The sequence below is a fragment of the Tiliqua scincoides genome, chromosome 2 (genome assembly GCF_035046505.1).
Source record: "Tiliqua scincoides isolate rTilSci1 chromosome 2, rTilSci1.hap2, whole genome shotgun sequence".
NCBI classification, from domain to species: domain Eukaryota; kingdom Metazoa; phylum Chordata; class Lepidosauria; order Squamata; family Scincidae; genus Tiliqua; species Tiliqua scincoides.
Genome location: NC_089822.1, coordinates 225,377,635 through 225,396,773, shown reverse-complemented (window position 1 = coordinate 225,396,773; position 19,139 = coordinate 225,377,635). Strand labels below are relative to the sequence as shown.

The window sequence follows — 19,139 nt, the reverse complement described above, 5'->3', positions numbered from 1 at the left end:
CAAGTGACGCATGTCGGGAAGCGAGGGGAGGGAATGTTCGGCGCAAAGCTTGCTGGGACGTGTAGTCTTGCCCTAACGGACCTCACCACGCGACCGTTTGTATTTCCTTTTCCCGTTGCCCTCTTGATGTCCTCCTGAGGCCATTCTCTGCCTGCGCGGTGGTGATACGTGGGGTCCCTTGTGAGGGGGGAGAAGCGTTCAGGCGTTCTCTGGGCCTTCCCTTTGCGGGGGGGGGGGAGGAGGAGCGAGAGGTCGTCGCGAGGACGTGTGAGAAGCGCGCGCTTCGTGCTCTAGCAAGAGGGGAGGCGGCGCGTGGAGGGACGGGTCGCGGGCTGGGCCAGTCGGCGTCGTGCTTCTCGTTCGCCACAGACATGTCCTACTGCAGGCAAGAAGGTACCGGGGCGCGTGCAGGTGGAGGGGGGGGCGAGGGGGGCACAGTCAGCGGGTGGAGGGTCAGCCTGCTGCAGCAGCAGCCCTGGTGGGTGTGAAGGTGGGGCTGAGTGGGGGGGTCCTGACCCCCCCACTTGCCTTGGTGCCCCCTACTTGCCACACACCACTTGCCTTCAGGGGGGATGCTCCTTCCCCCAGGTTGCAGTCCCATCCACACTTACCTGGGAGTAAGCCCCATTGACTACAGTGGGGCTTACCTCTGAGCAGCCATGGTGTGCTCCCACCCAGCCTCACACACACCCAAAGGCACACAAGCCCTGCGAGGTAGGCTCAGTGCAGAGAGAGAGGCTGGCTCAAGGTCACCCTCTGAGCCTCGTGGGGAGGAGCCTGCAGGCAAAGTTTGGACTCCTTGAAGCCATTTCTGTCCCACGTTGCAGGAACCACACGTGCACACCTGTGGCTCACCTGGGCAGGAAGGCCCAGCGGTACTTCCGATACGCAGACCATGCAGAGTGGTGCATCGAGGGACAAAAAAATGAAATTGAAATAATTCTCTCATTTCACCTAATTTATATTATCTATATTCACCCCCCACCCCCACAATAAGAACTTACAGTGTGCGAACCCCTCCTTGGCATATCCACGTGGCTGTCCACATCCATTATGATCAAAGCATTCCCACAGTGCTTTTGGAAGCTTCTAGACCAGTGTTTCTCAACCTGTCGTACTGGTACCACTGGTGGTATTGAGGTGGTGTCTGGTGGTATGTGTGGGATCCCCAGACTCCTGCCACCTGGCAGTGGGACCAGCAGTGCAGCGCAAGAAGCAGCAGTAGAAAGCTCGACTTGGGAGGCAGAGCTCCAGCATGTGCTTTTTGCGTGCTCATAAAAACTCTCCTGTCTATCCTGAACCTCTTATCAGTGTTTGCCACAGTCTGGAAGTAACTGGTGATGACATCATCACTCATCACTTCCAGTGGTGCTTCCAATATGTAGACCGGGGTGTCAGACATAAAGCCCGGGGGGCCAGATGCGGCCCGGAAGCTTTTTATCTGGCCCTCAGGCTCTCAGTTGCTGCACAGTGCTGAGGTGTTACCACTGAAACAGCTGCCCACATGAAAATTGGACTTTCCCATGTTTTGAAATATGATCAAGATTTGTGTATTTTCTCTTCTGTCATTTGCAGTTAATGAACTTCTATATGAGAGCAAGGTGCTGATTTCTGGTCACCAGCTGCTTAATGATGTCACTTTCTGCTTAATGACATCACTTCCAACCCTTAACAGGCGCCCTGAATGCTAACTTTGGCCCTCTGCATGAAACGAGTTTGACACCCCTGACGTAGACCATGCAAAGTGATACATCGGGAGGGGGGTAAACGTTGAGAAATGCTGTCTTAGACTTTGGACTTGTTGGGGCTCCCAAAGAGGGCTTTTTACATGAGGGTTCTTACAAGCAAAACATTTTAAAACCTTGCTTGGGATTTTTGCCTTGCAGATTGGCTGCTGTGTCCAAGAGCAAACACATTACTATGCAGAAGCAACACAGCCTTGTGGCATGAGCTTTCATGAACTAGAACAGGAATGTCAAACTCTTTTCTTACAGCAGGCCAAATAGCATTCTTGGTGCCTGCTGAGGGCCAGAAGTGACATCATTAAGCAGGAAGTGACATCATCAAGCAGATGGTGCCTAGAATTAAGCACTGTGTTCTCGTGTAGGTGCCCAGAAATAAGCACTTTATTCTCATATAGGTACTCATTTGTTGCAAATGTCAGAATAGAAAATATGCAAATATTTGGAGGGGAGCTCAAAATTATGCTGGCCGCCTTTTTAGCAGCACTGCTTCTGCCAAGGTTTCACTTTGCAGCTCAAGTGCTCTGCAAAGTGATGCCTCAGCAGAAGTGGCACTGGTGAAAGGGCTGCCCGCATGAGAGTTGGATTCTCTCAGTGTCTTGGCAGTGTCTCCTTCTCTCACCCCTCTTGGTCTGCCCCATCCCCCATAGGGTTCCTTGCCTTTTGAGCCCTCCTGTTTTTCCCTGCCAGAGCCTCAGCAGAAGCAGTGCTGCTGAAAGGGTGATTCTGATACCTTATTTTTGACACTCTTGAATTAGAATAGTTCCCAACCTGTAGTCCGGTCTACGAGAAGTGGTCCGGGAAGCCTCAGGAACAAAAAGATTGTCTTTGATCACTTCCAGTGTGTTCCCCCACAGACCATCAGAGAAGGCAGAGAATGAACTGTCTGAAGCCAACAACAAAAGCAGCAACCCACAAAGCTTCACTATAAATAATACATCTAATAAATGTCTAATTATTACAAATTTAATTGTATTTTTTGTGTGAAGGGTTGGGGGTTGCATGCAGACCCCATGAGAGGGGGTACAGGGAATAATTTGTACTGGGGCCCAGAAGCCAAAGGAGGGCCCCCATAAATTTCCTGGGATCTTATATTTTCCAATCTCATGCGGAGTAGGTGCCCGTGTGGGATGCTGAGTACAGGGCGGCTGTGGCTGCTGCAAGCCATATGTACTGGGTCAAGGAATGCATGCATGACACTCTAGTACAGTGTCAAATCTGGGAGGAAATCAACCTATTACGGTAGCTCTTTGGCCTGTGAATCTGCTTACCATAAAGAAGTGTGTCAAGGACACAGCCGTGGAACTACAGCTGCTGTAGACATACATTTTGGTACACACAGGACATTTTCCATTCTAATGTGAGTCTCAATACTATCACACTAATTTTCTGCAGTAATTTTCTATATTTAAATTTTTTTAGGAGTGTGTTTGATTCTCTGTATTAATGTTATCTAGCTGCTGACACCGTGGGCATGTAGACCCGGGCTCCATGTTGGGAAGCAGAGTAAATCAGGGCTCCAAAGATTCTTCCTGCTGTTGCAACCCTCCCCCTACCCTGTTTTGCCCTCTCCTCACCCCTGTTTCCAACCTCCCCAACTCTTTCACCCCTCCCCGTCCCCTTTGGGAAGGGGCCCAAAAGAAGCATTTGTACCCACTGATAAAACTCTTCTTGGAGTTCCTGGTTGCATGTGATCCACACCAGTTTCAATTTTAGTCTCTATCCATGGGCTCCTAAATGTTGGGAATCACTGGACTAGAGGCTGTAGTCTGTGCAAATTTATGTTGCAATAAGTCTTAAAGGAGCCACAAGACTGTGGTGTTTGCTGTAACACACTCTCTGCTTACCTCTCTGCAACATGATTTCATGCACTCACTTGTTAATAGAGTTAGTTATCCTGTGCTAAGTAATGCTGGAATTGATTTTAGCAGTGATGTTTTCAGTCAGTTGCAGAATTGAGCCTAAAAGCCAAGACCTGGCAACATCTGTGGTTCTTGACTTGCCCCTTCTAAGTATGTGATCATGTGTAAATAGTAACTGCTTGTCATCTTTGATAGAAGGCATTCACAATTCACAATGTCATTGCTCCTTTGAATACCATTGCAGGTAGACAAGTAGGGTATATGCTTTAAGAATAAAGAAACAAAATCAGAGAGCAGGAATAGCCAAACATCCTGCAAAGATGTGTCACACATGCTTGTCACAATTTAATCAAAGTGTAGTAAAAAGTTTTCCCACAATTTCACTTGGAAGAAAAATTTAAAAATGTTTTCAATGTGTGAGAAGAAAATTGTATAATGTTGGGGATGGAAGGCACCTTGTCAGTAATCTAATCCAATCCCCTGGTCATTGCAAGGCAGCTGCTACAGCATCCCTGACAGATGGCCATCCAGTCTCTCATTGAAATCCTCCATTACCCACTACTGCATAAGGCAAACTACTCCGGTGCCAGACAACTCTTACAGCTAGGAACCTTTTCCTCCTCTCTAACCTAATATACTTCCCTGTAGCTCCTACCTATTGGTTCTAGCCCTGCCCTCAGGATGCACAGAAAGCAAGTTGTCCAATTAGATATATCCCATTAACATTACAACTTGCTTTTAATCTTGTATGTAACCTATATTTTCTGTCTAGCCTGTCTTTTCCTTGAAGTATTTCCTTGTAGTATTTTTATATAGGACTACTAATATATTTTTATATAATATTTTTAATTATATAAGTATAGCTTACCTGATTGTTTTGATGTTAATTGTCTCCCTGTTTTTATTGACATCAGACTAGCTGGGACCTGTACAGGCCTACTCAAGGAAAAGGTATACATTAGCGTGCATATAGTGCAGTGTCCAAAGCCCTTCATGTCAGTATGTCCGTAACCCCTACCAAAAGCCTATGGGATGAGGTAGAATTATAAAACCTGTATTTCAGTTGACTGTTGATGTTGTGAGACTATTGACTTGTCTATGCCTGCTAGTGAGTTTGTGGAAGGAGGAGACTTGAACCAGGGACTTCCTGGCAACTGCTTTCAATATAGTACACAAAGATATCTATTGTATTAGGAATAGGCCTTTGGAAGTTGCGTGAATGTTCTCACTGGTTGTTCTGAACATGTTCTCAACATCTTTATTGCTCAGCAGGCCCCACAATCATTTTGAACTAGGTAGTAGTATATTCTTGGTAAATGCTGCAGCTGCAGTTGAACTGAAGTTTGATTCATGTTGATAACAAAAGTGAAACGTAAGGTTGACAAGTTATTTGTACCTATGTAAACCTGTTTTTCCTCTTGTGGGGGTTATGTCTTTGCATTCATATTTTCTCTTCTAAGCATTGTTCTTCAAAGTAGTTATGTTTGGTAAACATGACATCCAAGTAAGTAAATCCCCTAGGATGCAACTTTATCCATTTGGGTATACCGTAGCCTATTTAATTGCCACCGACACAGGTTATACTTCTGGGCTACTTTTTCTTGGAAGTGCTGATGCATCGTTTCAGGGGGATCTGTCCTGGGAAAAACTCTTTTTTGGGGTCATCCCAGGATAGCTATTTCATGTGACTATATTTGGTTTGTTCCTACTCCATACTATAAAATCAAAGCAAATTGATTCACAATGGACGTAAAATTACCCTGCTGTCATCATAAGCTCGTTACTGTTTGGCCTGGCTTTGTTGCCTAATGAGATTAATTGATCTCTGACCCTTTCATACCATCTTTTTATGGATTTGTAGACAAAAATCTGCCATGCCTCGATTACCTCTTTCTTTAGAATGAACACAGTTTGCTTCTCCAAAGCTTTTCTGGCAAGTCTTCATCAAAAGTTTGGAAAAGATAATGTTTGTCCTTAATTTCTGAATGCTCTCCAGTTTACTTTAATCAAACGTGGTGCCCCATACACTGCCTTGATTGAAGCTTGCCCAGAGCCAAGTACAAAAGAATCATTAGCTTCTAACAGGAATCCATGTGTTTGCTAACAGACATGTTCAAAAGCTTGTGGGCAAAAGCTTCTGAACATTTATTTATTTTTTTAAATCTGGGGCTAATGTGTTTTTGTATTTGTTTGTTTTTAAATTTCAGGAAAGGACAGAATTATATTTGTGACAAAAGAGGACCATGAAACTCCAAGTAGTGCCGAGTTAGTAGCAGATGACCCCAATGATCCTTATGAAGATCAAGGTCAGTAATACACACTGTTGGCAACCTTCAGTCTCGGAAGACTATGGTATCGCGCTCTGGATAGTGGTTCTGGCACAGCGTCTAGTGTGGCTGAAAAGGCCGATTCAGGAGTGACAATCCCTTCCACACTGGGAGCAAGTGTAGTGTGTCCCTGGTCTGTCTCCCTGGCTATGGGCCTTCCTTCTTTGCCTCAAACTATTTGAGAAAGATATCCTTAATGGCCACAGTACTTATTTCCATAAGTCTGCCACAGTGTGTTTGGGTTTCTAAGGGATTTGTAGAAAGCTGTCTGTATTTTCAAAACTGAATCAATTTGAATTTCTGTTTCTTTCTGCTGTGGTCTAATCAAAACTAATGAAAATTTCAAAGTTAACCACTTAAATAAAGCTTCAAAGCCCAAGCCTTTTTCTTTTGTCTCTCAGAATTACAATTTAGTTACCTGAGTATACCCCGCTTTCAAAAGTGGATTGAAAATATACACAAGCAAGGTTCATTAACACATACATGGTTCAGTCTGTGATCGGGTAACCAGTAACATCTTGTAACCTGTGCACACTAATTGTTAAAGTTGGTAGTTTCTATTCACTGACAACAGCCATGAACAATCTATAAGGGTGCAATCCTAAACCATTAAGTCAGTGCTTTCCAGCACTGACATAAGGGTAATGCAGCTCTAAGGGAACAAACATTCCCTTACTTTGAGGAGGCCTCCATGAGTGACACCCAACTGCAGGATGCAGCACATGTCCCATTGGCACCACTATACCAGAGCTGGAAAGCACTGACATAAGGGGTTAGGATTGTACCCTAAGTCAGCTAAATGTATCCCTCTTTAATTTTTAAAATATATTTTAGGTATAAAATCAAGAACTTAATCTAAAGGTGTTCATGAGTAGTTGCAAAGAAAAATCCAAATCCTTCCTTACTGCCCGTAACCTAGATTTCATGTTATTTTAGTTTTACCCAGAGAGATAGATGTGTTCTCCTCCTCTCATATCCAAATCATTTTTTTGTGGTTCTGGGATGCAAGAAAAAATGGACAGGTTACTTTGCCTTGGGGATTGTCCAGTGTTTTTGTTTTTGTAATGTATGGAACAGGCTTATCATGACAGAAGTGGGAGAGCTTCTGTTATGTGCAGTTTGTCCCAGGTAAGCAAAGCAGGCCATTGTTTTCTCTGGCATAGATTGTTGAAATTTGAAACTCAAATGAGATGAATTCTAGATACATTAAAATCATCAGCTTCTGTCTGAAGCAACTAGGATATTTTGCTCAGCTGCTTACAAAAATTGAGTGTGATCAGCACTTCATGTGACTTTCCATGTTTAACAATGTTCAGAATTGTTCAGTCCACAAGTTGTTCTTCATTTGGACTGTTTTATTTACTTTTTAAAAAGTGGTTGGTAATCTGCTTTTAGCTTTAATCTTTAGGGGGAAGCATTTCTACACTGAAACATCTGTATTCGTCCTACACTGTAAAGTTTATCTTGTATATAATCTGAATTGGTCCTTATTTTTTTAACATTTCACATAAATTAATTTGTAAATATATTTGCATTAATTAGCCCCCAACAGACTAAGAACCTGACATTAGAAGTTTACGATCTTGCTTGTTGTTTTATAGTATAGCAGCTGTATCAAACTTGAAAATGAGTGCAATGTAGGATGAGTGTTAACAGTATATTGCTTTGGCATTCTTTATTTTGTAAGTAGCACAGATCTCCTGAAACCACAAATGATCTAAGAGTTGACCAACTCAAATGGGCTGTATGACCGAATTCCCTACCCAGTAGATGCCCAGAGATTACATATGTAATTTTTTCAATTAAAAATGTGAATTCAGGCAGAATTCAAACTGAGCCATCTGTTGTTCAAGAATTTGATAGTAACATTATTTCTTAGCTTTGTCAAGTTCTATACTTAGATCCTTCAAGTATGAATATCACAAGAAAAGTAATTTATTTATACCCACTAGTATCTTACTGCAGTTCATTCACTACTAAATAACCTTACCATGTCTCCACATATCAGGGACTTCTGAGGAACAGAAAGAGTTTCCCAGTCTCCAGAAAGGTTAAGATCCAAGCACCTTTCTTATACTACTCCTCGACTTGCCATCTTCTTCAACAGTCAGTCTCCTAATTTGGAAAGAATTAGGATGGGGGTAGTAAAGGCAGCATATAGTAGCAGCTGCTGGTGAATTTTCCTCTTTGCCCTACTCAGGACATTTTTTTCTTAACCCCTGAAGATAGCTCAGATGTGGATTTGACAGTAGAGGTGTTGTGGGCCTTAAGACTGGTGGGCATCTCTGACTTAAGTGAGAACAATACTGAGTCTACGTGGGACGAGAGTTGTCTGACATTTAGCTAATATTTGTGCTGTGAGAACAGAGCCTTTTGTCAGCCTTTTTTTAAAATCATACCTTTTATCAAAGATACAAAGTTGTTTGAAGTTCTTTTTGGTCTGCTTGGGGAAAGGTGCTTTGTACCTTTCTCCTGATTTTTTTTTTTTGTAGACTTCAGTTCAATCATCCAAAAACAAGATTAAAAGCGTGGTCTGAAATGGCATGCTCTGAAGAAAGGAGTCCCTGCAAGAGTGCTGAAGCCTCTTTTTTAAGCCTTCAAACTTCAGGCAGGATATATTGCTGATCAAGAGCCAGCACTGTATTTACAGATTGAATGAAAATAATACACTGTAATACACAGACTGGAAGCATCCCCTCCATTCATTTGAGACCCCCACAGCAGCTACTAAAGATTTAGATTTGAATTGAACTGGACATTAACACAAAAAGATTAATTACAAAAACTTCTTTCCTTGTGCCTCTTTCATCTTGCTGAAAAGCAGTTTTGTTGAGGAGGAAAATTCAAACTGGAAAGCTATATCCAATTTTGTTTTAAAGACAAAACTTGCCTCTGGATAGCAAAGCCAATTGTTTTCTATAGTTGGTCCAAAATACATGAGTTAAATTAATCCATAAATAGTTTTCTGTCACAATTGACTGTAAGAGCCAGCCAGTTTGCAACTGTTCCCCGAGCCAGAATCCTTTAGGATTCCTAGTTCTCTTGTGCAACTTCCCATTCATTTTAGAGGGCATTGTGGATTATGTTCCAAGTCTTTCCTACCAGGCTTCTTGTGTGTTCTGTAGTCCAGCACATAGTTGTCATTCCGACTACCACCACCCCTTGCAAGTATTGGGATTATTTAAATGGTAATTATTGACTTTTCTATTGAAATAACTTACAAAAACATTTTTAGGTTTCTTACTGTATAGTATCATATTGTTGTGTGGGTATAATACAATTGTTTATTGGATTCTGTCAAATTAGTACAATAGATTTTCTCCGTGACTAGAATAGGAACAACTTTTAATGAGTCACAGTTCTCCTTTAAGAATGTTTAGATCTGCTGGAGTTTGGATCCCAAGCTTGAGAAGGATAAGGCTGTCTCTTTAAAACTTGTCTTTCTAGGAGAAAAGAATTCCTGTTTTGGAGATTGTGCATCTAGTCATCACTGATGTATTAAATGTACTAAAACAAAGTAAACTGCTGTTCACGTGTAAGTTAGCTGCTTCTCACTTGAGTATCCTTCCTATATTGGCAGTAAAGTTGTCTTTTTAAAGTAGTGGGCTATGCAGATAATCTTCAGTCTTGTCTGTTTGAGCTGCCATTGAGATTCCTGATAATGAAACTCTGCACCAGTTTTTAACTCCAGTTCAAAAGGAAGAAAGGCGGTATTGTGGCTCAAATGGTTTTATGCAACCATCCTAAAAGAGTGGTGGACCTAGGGCATTGAACACTTTGCTTGGAAATGGTAAAGGGTTGCTTTGTATTCATTTTCTTGGCTAGTTCTTGCTGGTTCAGTGAACATGGAAACATCAAGTCTTCCTAAGAATCACTGCTGCGTAGCTAGAGGTTGGACCCCAAATTCTTTAGTCATATGTCTTTAGAGAGCCAGATGTCTTTAGAGACCAGGGTGGTGTAGTGGTATGGGAGGTGGAATCAGACCTGGAAGACCCAGGTTCAAATCTCCCATAACCATGAAGCGTCCTGGGTGACCTTGGGCCAGTCACTTTCAGCCTCACCTACCTCCCAGGGTGGCTGTGAGGAAAAAAGGAGGGGAGCAGCCATGTACACTGCCCTGAGCTGTTTGTGATAAATAATAATAATCTGTGACTGTGGCAAAGCAGTCTTGAATGCAATGCAGTGCTGGCGAGTCTGCTAATTTCATCTTGAGCATGAACTGGCACGCACCTGCACAGTCTGATATTTCTCTCTTCATTAATGGTGGTTTAATAGCAGCTTATCTTGAACCTTTTAGAATTGTGCTCATCTGTTCACCAGGTACCATTTGAGTTGCAGATACTTGGCTCCCATGTGACTTTTTAAAAAGCAAGAAACACCAACTTAAGAACATAAGAACATAAGAACAGCCCCACTGGATCAGGCCATAGGCCCATCTAGTCCAGCTTCCTGTATCTCACAGCGGCCCACCAAATGCCCCAGGGAGCACACCTGATAACAAGAGACCTCATCCTGGTGCTCTCCCCTACATCTGGCATTCTGACTTAACCCATTCCTAAAATCAGGAGGTTGCGCATACACATCATGGCTTGTACCCCATAATGGATTTTTCCTCCAGAAACTCATCCAATCCCCTTTTAAAGGCGTCTAGGCTAGACGCCAGCACCACATCCTGTGGCAAGGAATTCCACAGACCGACCACGCGCTGAGTAAAGAAATATTTTCTTTTGTCTGTCCTAACCCGCCCAACACTCAATTTTAGTGGATGTCCCCTGGTTCTGGTATTATGTGAGAGTGTAAAGAGCATCTCCCTATCCACTCTGACCATCCCCTGCATAATTTTGTATGTCTCAATCATGTCCCCCCTCAAGCGTCTCTTTTCTAGGCTGAAGAGGCCCAAACGCCGTAGCCTTTCCTCATAAGGAAGGTGCCCCAGCCCCGTAATCATCTTAGTCGCTCTCTTTTGCACCTTTTCCATTTCCACTATGTCTTTTTTGAGATGCGGCGACCAGAACTGGACACAATACTCCAGGTGTGGCCCTACCATAGATTTGTACAACGGCATTATAATACTAACCGTTTTGTTCTCAATACCCTTCCTAATGATCCCAAGCATAGAATTGGCCTTCTTCACTGCCACCGCACATTGGGTCGACACTTTCATCGACCTGTCCACCACCACCCCAAGATCTCTCTCCTGATCTGTCACAGACAGCTCAGAACCCATCAGCCTATATCTAAAGTTTTGATTTTTTGCCCCAATGTGCATGACTTTACACTTACTGACATTGAAGCGCATCTGCCATTTTGCTGCCCATTCTGCCAGTCTGGAGAGATCCTTCTGGAGCTCCTCACAATCACTTCTGGTCTTTACCACTCGGAAAAGTTTGGTGTCGTCTGCAAACTTAGCCACTTCACTGCTCAACCCTGTCTCCAGGTCATTTATGAAGAGGTTGAAAAGCACCGGTCCCAGGACAGATCCTTGGGGCACACCGCTTTTCACCTCTCTCCATTGTGAAAATTGCCCATTGACACCCACTCTCTGCTTCCTGGCCTCCAACCAGTTCTCAATCCACGAGAGGACCTGTCCTCTAATTCCCTGACTGTGGAGTTTTTTCAGTAGCCTTTGGTGAGGGACCGTGTCAAACGCCTTCTGAAAGTCCAGATATATAATGTCCACGGGTTCTCCCGCATCCACATGCCTGTTGACCTTTTCAAAGAATTCTATAAGGTTGGTGAGGCAAGACTTACCCTTACAGAAGCCATGCTGACTCTCCCTCAGCAAGGCCTGTTCGTCTATGTGTTTTGAGATCCTATCTTTGATGAGGCATTCCACCATCTTACCCAGTATAGATGTTAGGCTGACCGGCCTATAGTTTCCCGGGTCCCCCCTCTTTCCCTTTTTAAAAATAGGCGTGACATTTGCTATCCTCCAATCTTCTGGTACCGTGGCCGTTTTGAGGGACAAGTTGCATACCTTAGTCAAGAGATCTGCAACTTCATTCTTCAATTCCTTAATAACCCTTGGGTGGATGCCATCAGGGCCCGGTGACTTATTGATCTTTAATTTATCAATGAGGTCTGAAACATCTTCTCTTTTAACCTCTATCTGACTTAACTCCTCGGTCAGGAGGGGCCGTTTGGGCAGCGGTATCTGCCTGAGGTCTTCTGCCGTGAAGACAGATGCAAAGAACTCATTTAATTTCTCTGCCATCTCTAAGTCTCCTTTTATCTCCCCTTTCCCTCCCTCACCATCCAGAGGGCCAACCGCTTCTCTGGCGGGTTTCCTGCTTCTAACATATTTGAAGAAGCTTTTATTATTCCCCTTAATGTTGCCGGCCATGCGTTCCTCATAGTCTCGCTTGGCCTCCCCTATCACCTTCTTACATTTCTTTTGCCACAGTTTATGTTCCTTTTTATTCTCTTCATTAGGGCAAGACTTCCATTTACGGAAGGAAGCTTCCTTGCCCTTCACAGCCTCTCTAACTTGGCTGGTTAGCCATGCGGGCACTCTCCTGGATTTAGTGGAACCCTTCTTTCTTTGCGGTATACACCTCTGCTGGGCCTCTATTACTGTTGTTTTAAGCAGCCTCCATGCACTCTGGAGAGACTGGACTCTTTTTACCCTCCCCTTCAACCTCCTTCTAACCAGCCTCCTCATTTGAGGGAAGTCCGCCCGTCGGAAGTCAAGGGTTTTTGTTAGAGATTTGCCTGGTATTCTTCCCCCAACGTGCACATCAAAACGGATCGCAGCATGATCACTGTTCCCCAATGGCTCAGTAACATTTACATCTCTAACCAGGTCCTGCGTACCGCACAAAATTAAATCCAGAGTCACCTGTCCTCTGGTGGGCTCCGTGACTAGCTGATCTAAGCCACAGTCATTTAGCACGTCAAGAAATCCGGTTTCCTTATCGTGACCAGAACACAAATTGACCCAGTCAATATGAGGATAATTGAAGTCCCCCATGATTACAACCCTGTCCTTCCTTGTCACCTCCCTGATCTGTTTCCTCATTTCAAGGTCCCCATCAGATTTCTGGTCTGGAGGACGATAGCACACCCCCAGTATTACATCGCTGCACAAGCCTGGTAATTTAACCCACAGAGATTCTACGGTGGAGTCAGACCCACCTTCAATCTCTACTTTGCTGGATTCTATCCCTTCCTTAACATAAACGGCCACCCCACCTCCAACACGCCCCTGCCTGTCCCTCCTGTAGAGTTTATAGCCCGGGATTGCGGTATCCCACTGATTCTCCGCATTCCACCAGGTTTCCGTTATGCCCACTATGTCAATATTTTCCCTTGTCACCAGACATTCCAGTTCTCCCACCTTTGCTCATAGACTTCGGGCATTCGCATAAAAGCATTTATACACGGAATGCCCCAGGATGGGCTGCTTATTCGCTCCTTTGTCCCCGCATCCTCTCATTGTGCCAAACCGTCTATCACATCCCATCTCCCTACCTTTCCCAATTTCTTCTCCTACCCTGCCTTTGTCTTGTTGTTCTCTAACCTCCCCATCCTCATCCCATAGGGATGAGGAGTCCCGAACCGGATGCCCCTCGGCTCCTGTCAGCCTTCCCCCAGGGATCAGTTTAAAAGCTGCTCTGCCACCTTTTTAATGTTATGAGCCAGCAGTCTGGTTCCATTCTGGTTCAAATGGAGCCCGTCCCTCTTGTACAGGCCCCGCTTGTCCCAAAACGTTCCCCAGTGCCTAACAAATCTAAACCCCTCCTCCCTACACCACCGTCTCATCCACGCATTGAGACCCCTGATCTCCGCCTGCCTAGCTGGCCCTGCGCGTGGAACAGGTAGCACTTCAGAGAACGCTACCTTTGAGGTCCTGGCTTTCAGCTTCCTGCCTAAAAGCCTAAATTTGGCCTCCAGGACCTCCCAGCTACACTTGCCCACGTCGTTGGTGCCGACATGCACCACAGCCGCTACCTCTCCCCCAGCGCTGTCTACTAGCCTGTCTAGACGAGAAGTGATGTCCGCAACCTTCGCACCAGGCAGGCAAGTCACCATGCGGTCCTCACATCCGTCGCAAACCCCCCTCTCTATGTTTCTAATAATCGAATCCCCCACTACAAGAAGCCCCCGACCCCCCTCCCGCCGAGGAGTATCCCGAGTGCGCTCGGATACGGGCCCATCCCCTGGAGAAGGGATCCCCCCTAGGGGATTGTTTCCCTCCTCTCCAGGATGACGTCCTCCAGTCCCGAGACTTCCCACCCGGGCAGCCAAGGAGCTGCACGCCTGAGGTTGGGACGAAGCCTGATCGTCCCCAGAAGTCTCCCCACGGTCCTCCTCTGGCTGCCTGTGCTTCTCCAGGTCGGCCACCAAGGCTTCAAGGGAGCGGACGCGTTCCCTGAGAGCCTGGAGCTCCTTGCACCGAGGACACACCCATGACTTATACCCCAGAGGCATATAATCATACATGTGGCACTCGATGCAGAACACTGGATAGCCCCCACTCTGCTGCTGGCTGTCTGACTGCATAGCTTTTTTGTTGTTGTTGTTGTTTTATTTAGGGGTCCTTTTAAAAACCGCACACTGGATAGCAGCCTTTTTCTCTAGGGAAGAGGAAGGGCAATGTATGGGGCCCTGGCCTCCTCGCCCTGCTGCTGAACTCGCCCAGATGCTAAACTCTTGTGCCTTACCTGGCACTTGGTTCCCAGAGGCCACACGCGTCTGCAGAGAGCCTCACGCGATGGCCTGCCTAGCTTTATACTCCTGGCTGGCTCCTCCCCCCTCCTTCCTTCCTGATTGAAAGGGGGCTGGCCTTCCCAGGTGAGTTTACAAAAGCTCAGGAAGGCAAATGGCTGCTGATGGGCGTGACCTACTCTGCAGGCTCCTGAATGGACTGCTTGGGGCTCTTAATGGGTTGGGAATTGGCCCTTCCTAGGTCCTTTCCCTCCTAGTTCTGCTCTCTTAGGCTGGACTGTTTTTGTAACCTCAAGCTAGTTTTTATTTGGGTTTGTTTAATTATTTATTGCTCTCTAGATCCTGTGTCCCAATTTACTGACCTGTTTAGGTTATGTTCTAACTTAGATTAGGTTTAACCTGGGTTAAGTATAGGTTTAATTTAAGCAAGTAGAAAACCTGCTTTTCACTTTATCCTCCTCCCTTTCTTCGATTAAGTGCTACCTTAGGTGCAGCTAACTTTCAATTTTGATTTAAATGCCTGACCCTTGGGCACTTACTCACGAGTAGGACTCTGCTCTTACTCACGAGTAGGACTCTGCTCCTGCTCAGAGTAGCCCTATGTACCTCTCTTAGGTGCTAACTTTCAATTTTGATTTAAGGTTGCTTTAAAGGTAAGGTTAAGGTTAGAAGACAGGGAGTTAGAAAGACAAAGCGTTAGAATGCGTTAGAAACTTACAGAAATTCCTCTCCATGGTTGGTTGGTAGGAACCACTGCACCTTAGGTGAATGAAGGCGCAGTCGTAATCCTGTGTTAGGCTGGCACAAGTCCCTTTGGCTGACATTTGCGCCTCCTTGGGAGCAAACCATGCCAGGGCACAGAGGATGCCTGTCATTTTTAAGGCAGGGTTAGGGATTGGAAAGCTTGGATTTATAGCAAAATGACTTATAAAGGGAAATCTTAGAGTTAAGGGGAACTGTATATATGTCCAGCATTAGAGGACCTTTTTCTCAAGAGACAATAGGATTTTAGAGATAGGACCTATAGAGAGTGATATCTAGTCCTGAACATGTGCAAACTAGTTTGCCCATTGAGGGAGACATCCATAACATGAATTGACAGCTTTGTATCCAACTGCAAGTTGGAGAAGATGGCAAGTTGGTGGTGGTGGTGGGGTACAGGTGCTCATTTCCTCGTCCATGGAGTCTGGACCAGTTCTGTTATCTGGTGTGGCAGCACATTAGAGGATGGAGAGAGTTTCAGAATAAAACATATGAAGTTCTTTGCGTACTCAGAAAGTACTAATTAAATACTAAATACTATTATTATTTTTAGGGAACTATGAAGTTGACTGAAAGGCTCAGTATAAAATCTAATCATGCATCTTTTTTCATTTAAAAGATTTTTTTATACTGCCTTTCCTATGCCTGAGGCAGTGCTAATCATACTGATCACTCAGCATACTGAATCTGTAGTTCAGTAATGGAATAAGATGAATTGCTAACCATAGAAAAATAAATGAATGACCGGTAACACGAATTTACTTACTAGTTCCTTTTTTATTTTACCTTCCTAGGTTTGATATTGCCTAATGGAGATATCAATTGGAATTGTCCTTGTCTCGGTGGAATGGCTAGTGGCCCTTGTGGGGAACAATTCAAATCGGCCTTTTCCTGTTTCCATTATAGCAAGGAAGAAATAAAGGGATCAGATTGTGTGGACCAGTTTCGTGCAATGCAAGAGTGCATGCAGAAGTACCCTGATCTATACCCCCAAGAGGAAGATGATGATGAAGAAAAGCAGAGCAAAGACTTAGAAACAGCTCCTTCAGTAGCCAAAGAGGAAGAGGGATCTAGCTAATGAAGCTGCAAGGAGGCTGTGGTCTCCTCATCTGGTTCAAAGACACACAGACTTATGCAGAGCATTGTCTTGCCCCTTCCCTCTTCACCCCTTCTTTCCTATTCTTCAAGGAGTGCACTTCACCTTGGTTCCTTACACTGTATCATGTGAAATAACTTGCTGCAAGGGGAGACACCTCATTCCTGTGGTCTTAATGAGTAAATGCTGCAGAAAAGTCAAGTATAGTTATATACAGCAAAGGCCATTAGCTGGCACTGCCACTGCTTTAACAATTATTTACTTCTCCAGAAGTACTCAGTATGCAAGTTGATTTGAATAAGACAAGGAGAAGAATGGAACATACACATTGGGCAAAGATCCATCAGCAAGGATAAGGGATAATGCTAATTTCACCAAATTTTGGTCACTGGCCATTTCAGATGTGTTGTGTGCTAAAAATAGCATTTCAGATTTTCTCGAAACCGCCAGAGATAAATTAAGAAACTGTTGAACATGGGTAATGGTTTCCATTGGACAATCTATATGCTATTAAAGCACACAGAGTTGGATATGCTGCTGATTCTTGGAAGAGAAATTTAAGCTTAACGTTTGTGTAGGCACAGTGGGGTTGTGATCAGCTGCTCATGTAACTGACTTGACAGAGAGATTGCTTGCAACTGTGTACCTTAATGTTCCTGATGAACACTGTTCTCATGGGGTTTCCTCTGTTAAAGCCTGTCTGTTCTCTGAACAGTTTGCTAAAATTAAATGCCGTTGATAGAAAAATTACAATGTTGCCTGGAGTAAGAGCCTCTGATGAAATACTGCAGCTTGAGTGTACATTAAAGACAAAATCTTTCTATCTTGCTTTGGAGCCCTTGTGTCCTTTGTTAATGTTAACTTAGGTAATGGATAGGTTATGTTGTATGAGAGGCTACTCTGATTTTTATTCTTGCATAAATGAAAATATTTTTCCATTATTTTATTACTTATTCTGAAGAATAAGTATTATACAGTACTTGACTCTAACAACTTTAGCATGCCCTGTTTTGCTCTTAGGAAGCTAAGAGCTGCACCATTCCAGAACAGCATTTCTCAACCAGTGGTACTTGAGATGGTGTCTGGTGGTCCACGTGGGACTCTCAGACACCTGCCACTTGGCAGCAAGACCAGCAACACAACGCAATAAGCAGCAGTAGAGCTCAGCTTGGCAGGCAGAGCTCTAGCACTTACTTTTTTCATCCTCAGAAAAGCCTTCCCATCCGCTCTGAGCCTCTTACAGTTGTGTGTTACATTGCATCTGGCCTCCCAATCCAGAAATAACTGGTGATGACATCACTGCTGGTTACTTCCGGTGGTACTTCCAGTAGGTGGACCATGCAGAGTGATACAACGGGATACAACACTGTACTAGAAGCATTGCCAGTGCAGTATTCTCCCATATGGCATTTTTCATTGGCTTCTGGGAATTTTTCCTCTATTTTAATTGAACACTAACATTCTGCTGCAGATGTCATAATCCCTGGATTATGCTGAAGCGCAGTTGATTTTATAATTGCAGCAATGTCCTATTTTGTCTCCTTTCTATCCTTGCTCGAAATCAAAACTCAGCATTAAGCCAGGGTTGGAGGCTGTCTGAGTGGAGACCCAATCTGTTGTCTGATGGAAATCAAACATGGGCTCATCCTATCTTTTCCTCATGTGTCATATTCCATACAACCTAAGTACCCAAGCTCACATCAGCATTGGGGGCATTGTGAATTCTTGCTTGTTCACCATTTTAAAGAGCTACTGCTCCTGGGAAGTATACTGCAATCAAAAACTGTTTCATGTTCACTTTGACTTTTGGGTGATTTTATGCCTTAACTGTGTTTACATAAGTTTCGTTTCTGTCTGACTGGGGTATTATTCCAAGCCAATCAGTTAGATACAGATCTAATGCACACTCTGAAATAAATCCAATCAAAATCGAATGTCTCCAATACTTGGCATTCAGTGGTCCAGCTTATAAGATACATTTCTTTTTATAATTAAGCTTTAACTGCTTCTCATATTTTAGTTGCCTTTTCAGCTGGCTATTGTCTCTTATGCATATATTGGCTTATAACATATGATGTAAATACATCTAATATCTGCCTATTTGAAGCTTAACTGCTCTCTGATCTCTTCAATTTACTTTTTGTTAACAAACTGGAATAGACGTACCAGCTGCCCATTTGCAGTTCACTCCTGAGGATGGACAGCAGGCAGCTTGAGAGCACATTCTACTGTAACAGAAAAGAGTGTGAAAAGGCCTCTCAGTTTGTGTACAGAGCAGTCAACAAAGCTGATGCCAAAGAATGCTGAAGTGATAAAACGTTGGCGCCGCAGCAGCTGGCCTGTGGATGGAGACTCAAGCAATCAGATGAAACACAAGTGCATTTGTTAAGAAAGGGGTTTACTTGAACCTTCTTGTCCTGAAAGGGAAACTCAGCTTGCTGGCTATTTAGGACTAGTTTGTTGTCACGCATTTTCATCTTTAAGGGCAGGCTGCCTTCCTAGTATATTCATTTGCTGTTTTTAATCCATCCCTATTTTTAAGCAGTCGTGTTGCCTTAGTTTGAGGATTAAGACATGTAACTGACTGTAGCAGCTTTTTGTGGGGTGACTTGGTGGGAAAGTGGCCCAGGTGGTAAAGAGTTATTGCCACATGGATCCAATTAATTGAATATTTTGAAATAAG

The 19,139-nt window shown here is 44.1% G+C and overlaps 1 protein-coding gene across 1 annotated transcript; it reads left to right on the top strand.

Annotated features, from left to right (window-relative positions):
• Positions 1-159: 159 nt before the first annotated feature.
• On the top strand, positions 160-17,284 carry CHCHD4 (coiled-coil-helix-coiled-coil-helix domain containing 4). The gene is made up of 3 exons (XM_066616415.1): positions 160-393; positions 5,812-5,910; positions 16,155-17,284. The coding sequence occupies exons 1-3, from the start codon at positions 372-374 to the stop codon at positions 16,436-16,438; spliced, it is 405 nt and encodes a 134-aa protein (XP_066472512.1). The 5' UTR covers positions 160-371; the 3' UTR covers positions 16,439-17,284.
• The last annotated feature ends 1,855 nt before the right edge of the window (positions 17,285-19,139 follow it).

Bases quoted from the DNA above. Each gene is read 5' to 3' on its own strand.
- CHCHD4 (XM_066616415.1), top strand. From the start codon at position 372: ATGTCCTACTGCAGGCAAGAAG. The intron at 394-5,811 runs GTACCGGGGCGC...TTTAAATTTCAG, and splicing joins GTCCTACTGCAGGCAAGAAG to GAAAGGACAGAATTATATTT. The intron at 5,911-16,154 runs GTCAGTAATACA...TTACCTTCCTAG, and splicing joins TGATCCTTATGAAGATCAAG to GTTTGATATTGCCTAATGGA.